Source organism: Phoenix dactylifera, unplaced genomic scaffold (genome assembly GCF_009389715.1).
Source record: "Phoenix dactylifera cultivar Barhee BC4 unplaced genomic scaffold, palm_55x_up_171113_PBpolish2nd_filt_p 000143F, whole genome shotgun sequence".
Classification (NCBI taxonomy): Eukaryota; Viridiplantae; Streptophyta; class Magnoliopsida; order Arecales; family Arecaceae; genus Phoenix; species Phoenix dactylifera.
Genome location: NW_024067698.1, coordinates 732,098 through 746,304, shown reverse-complemented (window position 1 = coordinate 746,304; position 14,207 = coordinate 732,098). Strand labels below are relative to the sequence as shown.

Here is a 14,207-nt window from a genome sequence, read left to right as displayed (position 1 = left end):
CCATGCTTCGAATGGGGCTTAAATCTCCTTCAAAGATCGCCTAAACGATGTAAATGGATCGAGGGGTTTAAGGGGGGTTTGAGGGGTGTTTTTTTTTTCTTTTCAAAACGAAACGGAGGAGGAGGAAGGGGGGTGTATGAGAAAATTTCAAGGGCAATATGGTAATTACACTAAAGGTTAGTTTGGGTATTTTCTTTTTGGTTTTTGGGGGGTGTCCTTAGCAATAGGGGGGGTGTATATAGAACCACCCATAACCTATCCCTTTTGAGCCGCTTCTGCGAGGGGGCAAGCCTTCGGAAAGATTTAAAAAAATAAAAGAAAAATAAAGAAAAAACCCAACCCTTAATCGGCGATTAGCGGTTCTTTTTATCTCCTAGATTTCGTCTGATTCCGGTTGGAAGGCTTTCGATTTTTCGGATTCCTGCCCCTAGATGATGCAGATCCTCGCCTCCACCGAGATCTGAAGGCTTTCCAACCCTGAAAACAGGTGCGAAACAATAAAAAAAAAAAGACTTTTGTCTGGAAATTTCTTTGACCTCTGGTTTTGATTTGGATGTCTGTTGATCTATCTTTTTGCTTCGGGTCCATGTTGGTGGTTTTTTTATTATTATTTATAACTCTTAAATTTACGGTCTTTTGTTTTCCAAGGATGTTTTTTCTTGTTCCTTTGACTTCTTGCCGACTTTGATTTTTGGTTATTTTCTGATATTTTATTTTTTAAAAGAGAAAAGGTTGGACTTGTTACTTCGGGGTTGCGGCATAATTTAGAGTTTATATCTTATTTAGATTTGGAATTATGGTAAAAAAAACCTCATTTTTGTTGGAATCTCTACGGTGTCTTTAGTTACTTATGGATTTATCAGAGCAATCCGGGATAAAGATCTGAAATTTATGCATATAAGGTGTTGTTCCTTCTAATTTCATGATACTGAATTATCGTTTCAGAGGTTGGCGATTTACTTGTGAAATAAATAGGTGAAAATTTAGTTTTTTTTTTTTCAAGTCTGTTTTTCTCCTCTGAATGGTGTATTATGCAGCTTATGTGTGCATGTGTTTGGTTTCTATCATGGGGCTAAAGATATCATTTTGTCTAGATCGTTTCTCTCTGTGGCCTAGGTTTGGTTAGTAAAACATAAATGTATTGCTCTTGGTTTTGTCTATTTGGACTTTATGTTGATGTTATATTATTAGTCTGATGCTTGGGCGATTTGCTGTTTGTCAATCCATTTGTGACAAGGGAAGGTGTTAAGATAGTTGAACTAATGATCTGTCCAAGATCAAGCATTGGGGAAAAGTATTTGTTAGGTGCCAGTTGTGCAACTTTCCAATTTTTCAAAGTGAGAAAATTCTATGATAAATGTTAATTAGCATTTCATGCATAAAGCATGTGCATGATCTTTCTGTTAAGTGTATGAATGATGTAGAATGCATGCCATTCTCTTTTGATTCTAATGTAAATGTACACCAATTTTGGCGATTCCCTCACCGTAGGCAGAATAACTGAGAAACAATTGTAGTACATGCCAAAAGGGCTTCCTTTGTCAGTTTTCATTATCATTTCACATCGAAGAAAGAAAGATGAGTGTTGTTGATCATGATGTCACATGAAACCTTTCATTTTTAAACATGGTAGATAAGAACCTATTAGGTAGAACATAATATTTTTTTTGTGCTTGGTAGAGAATTCTTTTTGGTATGTCTGGTATTTCCTATTGGATTTTGTTTCTTATATTGCTGCTGTTTCACTTTTAACTTTATGCATATCGGAGAGCACATCTGAACTGCCCTTGCAACTGTTTGCCCCTAGCTGACCTTAACTTGTTTTGGATGCACAGGCATAAATTTTTTAAGTCAAATATGTCTCGGTACCAAGGTGATGATGTTGATGAAATGGCAGAGGATTATGAAATGGGGGATGCAGAGGATGACATGGATGAAGAATTTCAAGGAAGAGGGTTGTGGGATTCAGATTCTGATGATGAAGAATATGGTCAATCTGTACGCATTTCCTTATACTAACATGTTTTTCATCAAACTACCGGAATTACTGTCTTTTTTTTAATGTTTTAGGTGACATGCCGCTATGCTTTTCATTGGTACAGGATTTATAATTCTCGAACAACTTTCTCATTTCTCGTTTCTGTTATCTGTACTTGTTAATGTATCATGCTCTCAATACACTAAAAGAAAGATATCTTATTTTATCCAGCATAGTAAGGTAACTGACATTTCATCAGCACAAGCAAGGAAAGGAGTGGATATCCAAGGAATACCTTGGAATAGGTCAAGCATTACAAGGGAGAAGTACAGACAAACCACATTAGAACAATACAAGAATTATGAAAACATTCCAAATTCCGGTGAAGCATCAGAAAATGTACAATAGCTACACAAGTCTGGGTTAGTTACATCACTCGCTCGTTACATTTTTTTGAACATCCTTTTTGTGTACCCAGGTTTGCAAACCAACTGAGAAAGGAGGAATGTATTATGATTTCCAACATAATACAAGATCAGTGAAATCAACTATCCATCATTTTCAGGTAAGCAAATAAAGTTCCTAAATAGGTTTATACCTTAAGTCTTATTCTTTAATGACCTACAATTTGTTTGTTCATTCCTTGCTGCAATATCTTATTTTATGTACTGCGGTGCTATTTTGTATTGTTTTAAGATGTTTTCATATCTTTTAATCATGGTTTCTATTTTGTATGAAGGCTTGAATTAGTCAATGTCAACGATTTGTTGAGATAATGATAACTTAGCTCAAAGTAGAATTTGGACAGCCATCTGATCCTTGGTTTGAGAAACAAAATTTACTAAAATTCCAAAGGTAGAAATGTAGGGTGAGATGAGTCTTAGACAGGTAGAGGAGGTGAAGTTTTCTGGTTATTGAAATTTATGTCTGGAGAATATGATTGTGAAAGATGCTTGAAATGGAAATCAAGACTCTGAAGACTTTTGGTGAACTCTTCGAATTTGTTTTTAAAACTTGTTGATTGTGAGAACCTTTTGGTTTTGGTTTGCTTCAAGTTAATGATTTTTTTTTGATCATCTTCAATTTTTTGCTGATCCTCTTTGGACAAAACTGCTTAGGACTCTCAGTAGGTTTTGCTGATCATCAGACATTAAAATTTCGTGCATAAAACTTAGAAGTTCATCCCAAAAGCATAGGGATCCTATTCTTTAATTAGGTCGAAGGTTTTTTCACCTTCTGAGCTTGTCAGCAGCAAACCTACTAGCCTTCAGCTAGTTGCTAGTGTTTCAATTAAATGAGCAAATCAGTCCGCCTTATTCGAGTGTGGATGTTTTAATTTAGAGCATCCCCATATATTATACGGCAAAATCCTTGTGGAGGCTTGCGGATGTGTTGATTCCCATCATCCCATGGTTGTCGAGCTTTACACCTTGTTGTTGGGCCCGATTTATGTAGCTAATAAAATTAGTAGTTTAAAAATAAAATGAGTTTTTCATGTGCAACATATGTTATGTTTATACTTTAACAATTAGGAGAGTGGCTAATTAATTCTTTTAACTATTGATGCTTGTTCAACTTAATTAAAATAAGAAGCTCAAGGCCACCTTCCCCCCAAAATAACCTACCCTAGCAAAGCAAAAGAAAAAGAGGCTGGGGTCAAAGGAGAACTGCTTTTTGTTGGAGTCAGAAGGGGGGAGCGGCCAAGGTAGATGGGCAAGGAGGCAATTGAAGGCGGTAGAGGCATGGGCACAGGTACGGGGGTGGCGATGAATGGGGAAGGGATGTGAGATGGAGGGCATAGGTTGGGTGATAAGGATGAGGTGGCTCGAAACTCACCTCCACATCTAAGATCTCGTTGAGTGGCTATGAGGAACGAGGGAGTGGAAGTTGGTGGTATACATGATTGAAGACCTGTGGCCAGAGGCTGTGGATAATTGTGTTTAGGACATCTTGTGGAGGGTATGGGAGGGTGTGGATGCTTTGTGAGCAGAAGTCCGGCATTTATGGGAGTTATCCTGAAGTTTTAGCCGTTCTGACAGGCTTTTATCTGATAAAGAAGAAATCCTATGTTCTGTATTATTCAAACAGGCCCTTTTTCCGCACTCACTTAAGTGTCAAAGATTTGTCTTCATAGTGTGTTTGCCTGTTATTAAGGAGAAATAAGGAAGATTAGATCTCCCTCTAATAAGTCAAAATACCTTCCACAGTGCAAGCAAGGAAATATAAACATTTTCATCATCCGGATTTAGATCTCAAGTTTCTTACTGGTCAAAGTTTGGACACTAGTGGTTATATTGCTCATTTTTATCTTTACAGCAGATGGACTGAACTGCTGCAGGTATTAACATTTTGCATATGATATTATTTGCATTCCACATCTATTAATCTTTGGCAGTTGAGAACAATAAAGGGAACCTTGAGTAAATTTCTGCACACATGAACCTCAGTAGCTAGACTTCTAATTAGGATGGCATCTTTGTTTCAGACCTGCTTCCACATACCTGCATCTGCTCCCGCTACCAGCAACTAAGACATGAATCCTGAAGAGCTGACTTGAGTATTTTCAGTGTGTGCTGTGCTATCATCAGTATTTTGGAAACATTTTGAGGAAAGAGAGGGAAGCCATATTTTTTTGTAATTGAAAACATTTAAAAGAAATTGCTCAACTACATTTTCGTACATAACCCTACACATGCTGACATAAGCAATCGCACTGTCTGTTGTATCACCACTTCTAGTCAGGGGACATATTGAGAATAGAGGGAAAAATGTTTGCAGCTTTATGTTTGAATCGAAATTTTATTTTTGTACCTTTGGTGGTGGGAATCTGCAGATATAGTGAACGTTCAATTATGTTAAAGGGTGAGGTGGCCCATATGCAAATTCTAAACATTTGGGAAATGTTTGTGGTAACTGAACATTTGAAGTCACTTGGAAATGGCTTGTAGGCTCAATTAAGCTTGAATGAGATGTGAACAAGCCAAGCTTGATCTAAGCTTTTAAGCTTGGAATAAATTTCAGCCAAGCTTGATCTCCACTTGATTAGGCATCGCTTGATAAGGCTATAAAATTTATATTTAAGTGTTATTTTACAGTATATGTGTAACAATATGTATTTTATATATAGAAATTTCAATGCATATTATTAGTCAGCAACTGAAATCAATGCTGAAATTAGTATCTATCTTATTTAAACAATTTGATGGCTTCATTATATTATTAATTTTTATTCATGGCCTGATGGGTTCAATAGTTATAGGGTTTGATAGCTTTCTGGTTTGCTGGATCGTGTGTTTTATTTGTCTAAACAAGACTTTGAATTCGAAGCTCAAACAGAGCTTGAATTGAGCTCAGTTCAAACTTGATCTGACTCTGGTTTGATTTAAGGCTATTAATTGATTCAAAATAGGTTTATTTTCAGTTTGCCTTGACATCAGGCTTTACCAAATTGGAAGCAAGCACGTTTGGTCCTGAGTTTCATGCTTGAAATAAATTTCAAGCCAAGCTCGATCAGGACCAGAATTGTTCTTGCTCATCTTGACTACAACCATGATCAAGGATAAGTACATCGAATGCCTATTGTCTACCTTCTGTTGGTGACTGTTCTTTGATTTCTGGACCTTAACGATGTCAAGTTCTATCTAGGTATTTTATAAATTTAAGTGCCATATGATTGTCCTGTTATTTGTTTCTAGGTAGCTAAAATATAGCGCAAAGGAATATTCTGTGGACTTATTATGTTTATATGAGTACATTTATTTGATATTGAGTTTCTTTGAAAAAAGTGTGATATTAATCTTCATTTTTTTTTAACTTTTGCAGCTGAGAAATCTGGTCTGGGCTACATCAAAGCATGATGTCTATCTAATGTCACACTATTCTGTGCTCCATTGGTCAGCATTAACTTGTGACAAATTTGAGGTTATGGATGTTTCGGGACATGTGGCACCATGTGAGGTGCATATTCTTCCTTTATAGATTTGCCATCTTCTTCTCTTTTTGATTTAAAATTGTGTGTTCTGTAATAATCATTTTATTAGGTGGATAGTTATAATTTTAAGCTTGCATGATGCCTTTTTGATTTCATTACAGAAACACCCTGGAAGTTTATTGGAAGGATTTTCTCGGACTCAAGTTAGTACATTGGCAGTAAAGGATAAGTTACTTGTAGTGGGTGGATTTCAAGGAGAACTTATTTGTAAAGTAATTCTCTTTACTTTGTCTGCCATTGTCTTTTACAATAATTCGTAGAAACAAAGGAGACTTGTATAATATCCATGGCTATTTTCATTTTTTGTCTATTTTTTTGTTGATTTGTCAAGGTGGTTACTGTTTTTAGTAAAAGACACTTCGTTATTTCCAGAAAGTATGTCCATGACTCCATGAGAAACTTGCCAATGATAAAAACAATGTATCATCGGTTTACCTTTTTCATCAATTATTTTCATAGGCATATCTGTGAGAAATTTGCCGTGTATTTCTTATAGCTGTAGCAGAGTAGGTTATGAAATGTATAGTTGTATTCTTAGGCATATAGTAGTTAGCTTGACGGTGATAATGTATGCTGCAACGAGAAAGAAGCCAAGAAGAATGGCAAAATGTAGTATGATAGAAAGCTATCTCAAGGAGAAAGCATTTATCCATGCTGTAGTGATATCGAGAAATGCCGATTCTTATTAGGGTGTGGAGGTTAGGGAGTGCAGTGAGGTTTGTGGACCATGTATCCAGGCTTTCACGATCCATGCTCTGTAAGAGGAGAAGCCTTGATAAGTAGAGAGGTGACTGTATGCACTAGAAAAATGCTTGAACTTCTGTTTTGAAGGATTACAAAAGAGAAAGAAAAAGTCATAAACTATTGTGGATGAAAACTATGAGAAGGGTTTTGGAAGAGTCTGTAGTGTTTCTAGAGCTAGCCTAATAAAAATACTTGGTAAGGATTCAGAAAGTCAACTCCAAATAGGTGAGATCATACAATGATATTTGAAGTTATGATTTTGGATGTCAAGAGCCATGGCGGTAGACTGTCTGATTGCCCCAAAAGTGGGTAGTTACAATGCTTATAATAGAGTAAGCTGAGAATCACCATTATTCTCGTGGTACTTATTTGGATTATCAGGTTTTCTGGTATTATAATGGCTTATTCTTTGCATAAAAATGGATCTTCCTTGGGCTCTCCATATTAAAAGTGCTGAGGTAAGGAGAATCTTTACGTTTATTTGCATTTGCTGGTTTCAAGTGTTTGTTTCAGCATTATTAAATGCATAAACAAAAGAAAAGAAAATCCATGGAGTTCATATTGGGGAAAACTACCTCTGTCCTTTTTTCTTGCATTATGATTTTGATCAATAAAGATAATATGTAGAATTGACTAATGTTAAGAATTTTTTATAACACAACCAAAAAATTTTGTAATTGCATTAAGGCTGAAAAGGACTTAGTTCACACAGGGTTGGTGGAGCATTATGGGGCTTTCACTATCGGGAGCAGGTACTGTTGTCTGCAGCCTTTGAACTCATTTTGGAGAATGATGAAAGGGAACTTGAAGGTAGGAGAAGCAAGCATTATTGTTGACTAGTGCAGACTATTTAAAGCAGTTATTAGGTGATATGTGCGTTTTATTTATGTGCTCTTATGTAACTCATAGTTAGCTACATTGAGAGGTGGTAAATTCTTGTGGATGAAAGGATGGAATGACAAGACTGTACGTGGTACGTTGGGAGCAGCTTAACAAGCCTGATAATCAATCAGCTGATTTGCTCAGCAAATACTTCAAGCGCATAAAATGGATGAACATCTGGGCAGACAGAACGATGAATAAGATCTAGAATTTATGGGAACAGAACAATTGATAAGGCAAGAAGTATGACTTAAAAGAGGCCATTGCCTCTAGCTGTATGTGAGCAATATAGATTTTCACAACCACTATGCTATCCTGGTGCTTGTATTCACCTTTCTGAAAGGATGAAAGTTACATTTGTTTGCTATAAACTAAAACATTCTTTTGTTTGTTCTTTTTTGGCATCTATTATTTTCTATATATGTTTTGTGTTAGGAAAATTAATTCTTCCTTTAAATCTTATCTTTTAGTTATAGGGCATTATTATCTATTGCAAATGTGCTTCACAACATCATAGGCCAATCAATTAAAAGTTTTAGACAATAATGAAATATCATTGTTTTATGCACATACGATTTGTCAAAGGATTTTATATCATTACCTTTTCTGGCTCCTTGCCAAAAAGTCATAATTCCTTAATTTCTGGTATTGCCTGTCATTTAAAAAGCTACAAATTTATTTCCAATTGTATGTGATGGATCAAGTCTTTTTTAGGATTTAATTAGTCATCTCAATCAGGTGAAACATTTGTATTTTAGACATGAAACTTATGGTGTTAGTAGTTATAGATGCATTAAATGCTATTGCAGTGGAATGTATATATAAGTAACCTGGCTGTACAGTTCTTGTGACATTGAATGTATATTTATTCCAGCATTTTCAATGGTACATTTTATCTGATTTATCCCAATATTTTAGAAGGTAAATATTATCTGATTTTTTTTTTCTTACTTTGATGGGAAATGTAGTATTTAGATCGAGAAGGAATAAGCTTTTGTTGCCGGACAACTTACGATGACAATGCAATCACTAATGCTGTGGAGATTTACGACAGTCCCAGGTACTTGATTTTGCCTGGCATTTTCTTTTTTTTTGATCATTTCAGTGGCTGGTCTGGCTTGAAAATGAAATTTATTCAGTGGTGCTGTTCACTTCATGGCTTCAAATAATGACTGTGGAGTTCGTGACTTCAACATGGAGAACTTTCAGCTTTGCAAGCATTTCCGATTCCAATGGCCGGTTAATGTAAGCCATCAGTATTTGATTACGTGTATTGGATTGTTGGTTGGTTAGATGTTATTTCTTTTTCTAGTGGGATGTGAATGTAAGGCATCTGTAATTGATTCATTGTAGTGTCTAGTTGGTTAAATTATCAATGCTGGTGAGAGAGCCATATAATGTTTTGGTTTCTTGGAAATTTGTCTGCCAATATTTGTTGTAAACAAATTCAATCTGTCGAGCTTTCTTGGGGTTAGTAGAATCAGATTATAAAACTCTAGGTAACCGCTGAGAAGTGAAAACACTGTTCTAGCTATGATGCTGCTATGGCTACAACATTCATGAGATCTAGTCGGGTCTTGCTCTCTATGGGTACTTGGAGTTTTTTGTAATTTAATAATATTTATATCAGGCACTATATTCTTGCATCATTGTTTCTTTACCTGTTATTCTGTTTGCAGCATGCATCACTTAGCCCTGATGGAAAGCTTCTTGTTATTGTGGGAGACAACCCTAAGGGACTACTTGTTGATGCTTGTACGGGAAAGGTGGGTAACATATTTGGTTGTTCTGATCAAGTGATGAACCACAATGGAGTAACCTGCTTTCATCATTTCCAATTTGAAAAGTTGAGCAATAAAAATTAAGTTTTTGTAGTTTGGTTCTTGCAGACTATCCATGCACTGCATGGCCACCTGGACTACTCATTTGCATCGGCATGGAATCCTGACGGTTGTACATTCGCCACTGGTAACCAGGATAAGACCTGTCGGGTTTGGGATGTAAGGAACCTCTCCAAATCCATGGCTGTACTGAGAGGCAACCTTGGAGCCATAAGGTCAATCCGCTTCACATCCGATGGTCAGTTCATGGCGATGGCAGAACCAGCGGACTTTGTTCACATATTTGATGTCAGAAGTGGGTACAACAGGCAACAGGAGCTGGACTTCTTTGGTGAAATCTCAGGCATGTCGTTCAGTCCTGACACCGAGGCTCTTTTTGTTGGTGTATGGGATCGCAACTATGGCAGTCTCCTTCAGTACAGCCGCCTCCGGGGCTACTCATACCTTGATTCACTACTTTGAATTAGAACTAGTTTCCATGCTGTACCTCTTGAGTCTGTTGGTATCTGTGCTCGGTGCAGGATGTTGTACATGGACGTGGCAGGGGGATGGAGATTAAGATTAAAGGGGAACCTGGAAGTCTCTCATGTTTAATTGTAATGAACACTTTCGATCAAAAAAAAAAAAAAATCTAATGAAAACCGGACTCTTTTGAAGTGTACAAAGAAGAAAGAAATATACAGTTGCCCAGTGACTGCACTTGTGAAGAAAATTTTGAGTTTAGCTCAATGTGCCAGACTCTCAGCTGTCTTTCAGAAGATTTTAGAGTGATTCTGATGTAATCTTCATTCAATGTTCATTATTTTGTCCCTCTATTTAGACTTGGGTGAAATTTCACACTGCATGTGTTGGCTCATGCATTGCAAAACAATATGATATTTCTGGTAGTCGGTTCTTAAACGTGTTCTGTTTGGATTGTCACCACTAGCTGCTATGATCTGGATCTAGCTCGTAACTCTACTTTAGAGCATTTGAAAAGTTATTTTTGGGCTTTCTGGGTAAAAATTTCTTTCATGAAGCAAGATTCTTGAATATTTGTAATTCTTGTTACTCAATGCAAAATTTTGTAAAGAAGATAACTGATCTTTGTGAATAATTTTGGGTATATTTGTTCTGTTACTCCTATGAGATCTATAATGTTATTATTTCATTTCTTGTCAATGTTCTCATTCTATATATTTGTGGTAATTTGCTGATTTTGATCTGATGTTAATATTTATTGTCACATGTAAACTATTAAATGTCACCATCAATTTTCGCAATGTTTCTGCTTTAACAATATTTTATTTTGTTTTGTATTTGGAAGCTATTTAAAAAGAATCATACTATTCCAAAGATTTTCAGAGGGATTTCAAGTCAGCAAGGGGATTCTATTGGGTTATCATGCTTCTCTTCAAGGTGTCCTATATCTCTTTGAAGAAATTAATAAATTCTATCGAGGAAAATTGAAGTGTTCTATATCAAGTTTACAGCTCACTAATCGAAGTTTTCTATTGATTTCATTTAATTGTAACTTATGAGACTGCCGGTTTGTGATGTTTACCACCTAAAGCCATATATGAAGTTATGCTCAAGACATCATTCTCTATGAAACTTTACAAGCCAGGAATTACTCCACTTGGACTATAGGAATGAAATCAGGGGAGCAAGGTTTTGTGTACGAGATCTATAATGGAAAATTGTTCATTTCGAAGGCAGGATGCTTTTATGCAGGGGGTGTGAAGCACAAACTCTCCTCTTGGAATCAAATATAGATGCCACTAGCCACCAAGTGGCTTGATGATTTCTAGGGAACATGGAGGTGCACAGCTCATCTAAGAACACTAATTTGATCCAATATAGAAGCGAGTTAATAAAAGCATATATATATATATATATTTCACTATATCATGATATGGTATTTTGAATTTTGAATTAAGTCTTTACTTGCCAAATTTTGTACCTAATCTGTCATCAGCTTTTTGTTTTTCTTTTCTTTTCTTTTCATTTTGATGAAAGGAGCTGTTGCTGTGTGAAATTTGACAAAAGCACTGTTCCATAGGAGATTAGAAAGCTGAATCTGTTTTCCTCTTCAACTCGCACCTCTTCTTCCTCCCATCTCCATCCTACCATTTTCCAAATCTCATGCTCCGGCATATCATTCGCAGGGCTAAAGTCGTGAACATGATTTAGAATACGCGTCTAAGAAGCTTTTTTCTTCATAAATAACCGATATCTAAATAGCACTTGTTATTTTGCGAGAACTACCAAAATCATTATTATTTGTCATTTGACGATCGCACGGTTAATTAACTTAAAAAAATAAATTTAAAACTCAGATATCTATAACAGCTCGATACATATATCTACACTTATATGGCTGTTAACATGATGAATCACAACTGTTATTTTGCTAACTATTATCCTAGGTTTCCCATTGTGACTATTAATAATTCTTATCAAGGTTTGCAAAACCGACCCGAATCTCCTGTTTTGGGGTATATGGAACTGAGTTGGTGCGAAACCGGATTGTTTATTGGTTGGGTTCAGGCCTCAGCTCAAACTGATTCAAACTATGTGGAACCATCTAGTTTCGTCGATATAACTTAATTCAAGATGGCTCTAGACGCTTATGTAAGTAAAAATGGAGGAGAAGACATCCTGATGTTAGATGTTTTCTCCTCTCTTTTCTACTGAGCATGTGAAGAGAAGGGTGGAAGTTAAGAAAAATCAGGGGAGTAAGGACTTTTATGATTTTGAGTCAATCGAAGATAACATCAAGTATAATCTTCTTCCTCGGTTTCATTGTTCTTTTCTTGTTTTTATGCTTAAAATAAACCAAAAATGTTAAAATAAGAAGAAATCAAATAAAAAGTCCATATTTTAGCACCATTTCATGATATACTATATTTTGACCTCGATTATAAACAATATCTTGATATTTTTGAGTGGCATAGACACTCCATAAGGGTCTAGATTTTGCTATAGTACCATACCAATGCACTTCTGCGTACTGAGTAGTGGTATAGCATGGTATGGGACCATATTGTACCAACATAGCTTTTGAACATACAATACCCAGTCCTGAGATTAGGAACCTTAGTTGTTATAACAATTAGTTAATTCTTGTTCTTGAAAAAAAAAAAATCAAAGACTTACCAAGCAACAACTGCCACTTCCATTGAAGTGAAGATGGCGAAATGTTGAAGGAAATCAAAGCTTAGAGATCAAAACATGGTTATCTAACCTTATTTGAAAGATCAAAGCTCAGCCGGTGCATGCTATGTATCTATTGCATTCCATGCTCAAAAATATATTGCATGGAGTATTTCATTCTGGATGTTGATCAAATGCTATCATAATCAAAAGCTTAGATACTACAGATCCACTCATCAAACAACTCATTCACGGTTAGAACGACCAATCAGTTCACAAAAGTGGGTAAGGAAAAGAAATTAAAGAAATTAAAAAAGAGAGGAAAAAATAAAAATTAATACCCGTTAAAGATCGGGGTATTGAACCCGACGTGAATCGAACACGCAACCTTCTGATCTGGAGTCAGACGCGCTACCATTGCGCCACGGATCCAGTGTTCTTACATTTGAAAAACATTCTTATATAACATAATAAACGACTACGTCAGTTTCACTAGTGAACGTGTCCGGTGCGCTTTGCTTCTATGGCCACCAAACATCTTATCTGTCTCCCCCCCAATCGCCTGCCCCCAACTCAACTCCCCAAATCCTCCCCTCCGCTCCCCTCCCATAAACTCTCCTCACCACAAAATCTCCTTCTACTCCCATCACTACTAGTAATCCTGAAACCTTTCATAGCGTCCGCAACCTCTCCATCTTATCCCCTCCATCCCAATTTTCAACCTCTCTCACACCCCAACCCCCAGACAACAGTCTCGAGTCTCAGCCATGGCCTCCACTCTCTTCTCCACACCCACCTTCAACGGCCTCCGCCCTCTCAAGCCCACCGACTCCTCCCTCTCCTTCCCCAAAAAAGCCAGCCTCGCCCTCTCCGCCCGGCCGGTCCGGCCCAGCGCCAAACCGGGTCTGGTAGTCAAGGCCGAGCTGAACCCGTCCCTGGTGATCAGCCTCAGCACCGGCCTGTCCCTGTTTCTCGGCCGGTTCGTCTTCTTCAACTTCCAGAGGGAGAACGTGGCCAAACAGGGGCTCCCGGAGCAGAACGGGAAGACCCACTTCGAGGCCGGAGACACCCGGGCCAAGGAGTTCGAGGCTCTTCTCAAGTCCAACGACCCGGTCGGTTTCAACATCGTCGACGTCCTTGCATGGGGTTCCATCGGCCACATAGTGGCTTACTACATCCTCGCCACCTCCAGCAACGGCTACGATCCCAAGTTCTTCTGAGTTGGAATTCGCTGGGGGTTTTGGACACGGTTATCGTTGTACATTAATTTTGACGGTTTGATGGTTTTTATCATGGAATGTTTGGGCTGGGTGTTGTGGGGTTGTGATGATGGGTGGGGGATCAATTGTATTATTTGTACGCCGAAGGTGGCTTCTTATCAATCAAATATGCTTTGCTCTCAAAACTTAAATTTGCTTGGTTTTTTTTTCTTTGTTTTCTTACGTAGTTTTCATTTTGAGCTCGCCATATGTTTCCTTTTGATGTGCGACACTAGCTCTTATCCATGTAAACAAATAAAAAGCAATGATTATAAAATATAAATGCATACATATGTATATGTATTGTTATAAATATATTTTTTATGAAATATATCTGAGGTAGTTTTGGTCTTACATGAAGTGTTCTTTGGATATCC

The 14,207-nt window shown here is 37.1% G+C and overlaps 2 protein-coding genes and 1 non-coding gene across 4 annotated transcripts; 2 read left to right on the top strand and 1 right to left on the bottom strand.

The window, feature by feature from the left end:
- The first annotated feature begins 271 nt into the window (after positions 1–271).
- On the top strand, positions 272–10,336 carry LOC103711976 (uncharacterized WD repeat-containing protein C2A9.03-like). Of its 2 annotated transcripts, XM_008798326.4 has the most exons (10): positions 272–487; positions 1,836–1,998; positions 2,210–2,377; positions 2,457–2,543; positions 5,801–5,935; positions 6,071–6,181; positions 8,564–8,655; positions 8,735–8,840; positions 9,275–9,361; positions 9,485–10,336. In XM_008798326.4, exons 2-10 carry the CDS (start codon positions 1,858–1,860, stop codon positions 9,896–9,898), a joined length of 1,341 nt encoding a protein of 446 aa, XP_008796548.1. In that variant the 5' UTR covers positions 272–487; positions 1,836–1,857; the 3' UTR covers positions 9,899–10,336. The 2 variants fall into 2 exon arrangements, with proteins under 2 accessions (XP_008796548.1, XP_038972798.1); XM_039116870.1 differs by lacking the exon at positions 272–487 and having other exon boundaries at positions 1,836–2,096.
- A 2,595-nt stretch (positions 10,337–12,931) lies between these two features.
- On the bottom strand, positions 12,932–13,003 carry TRNAW-CCA. Its single transcript has one exon. It is a non-coding gene; the product is annotated as a tRNA-Trp (tRNA).
- Positions 13,004–13,205: 202 nt separating this feature from the next.
- LOC103711977 (photosystem I reaction center subunit V, chloroplastic-like) lies at positions 13,206–13,978 on the top strand. The gene has a single exon (XM_008798327.4). It carries the CDS (start codon positions 13,339–13,341, stop codon positions 13,789–13,791), a length of 453 nt encoding a protein of 150 aa, XP_008796549.2. The 5' UTR covers positions 13,206–13,338; the 3' UTR covers positions 13,792–13,978.
- Positions 13,979–14,207: the final 229 nt, after the last annotated feature.

Excerpts from the sequence above, each read along its gene's own strand:
- LOC103711977 (XM_008798327.4), top strand. The coding sequence starts at position 13,339 with ATGGCCTCCACTCTCTTCTCCACACCCACCTTCAACGGCCTCCGCCCT.
- LOC103711976 (XM_008798326.4), top strand. The coding sequence starts at position 1,858 with ATGTCTCGGTACCAAGGTGATGATGTTGATGAAATGGCAGAGGATTAT. Across the intron at positions 1,999-2,209 it reads ATGAAGAATATGGTCAATCT|CATAGTAAGGTAACTGACAT; the intron begins GTACGCATTTCC and ends TATTTTATCCAG. Across the intron at positions 8,656-8,734 it reads GAGATTTACGACAGTCCCAG|TGGTGCTGTTCACTTCATGG; the intron begins GTACTTGATTTT and ends AAATTTATTCAG.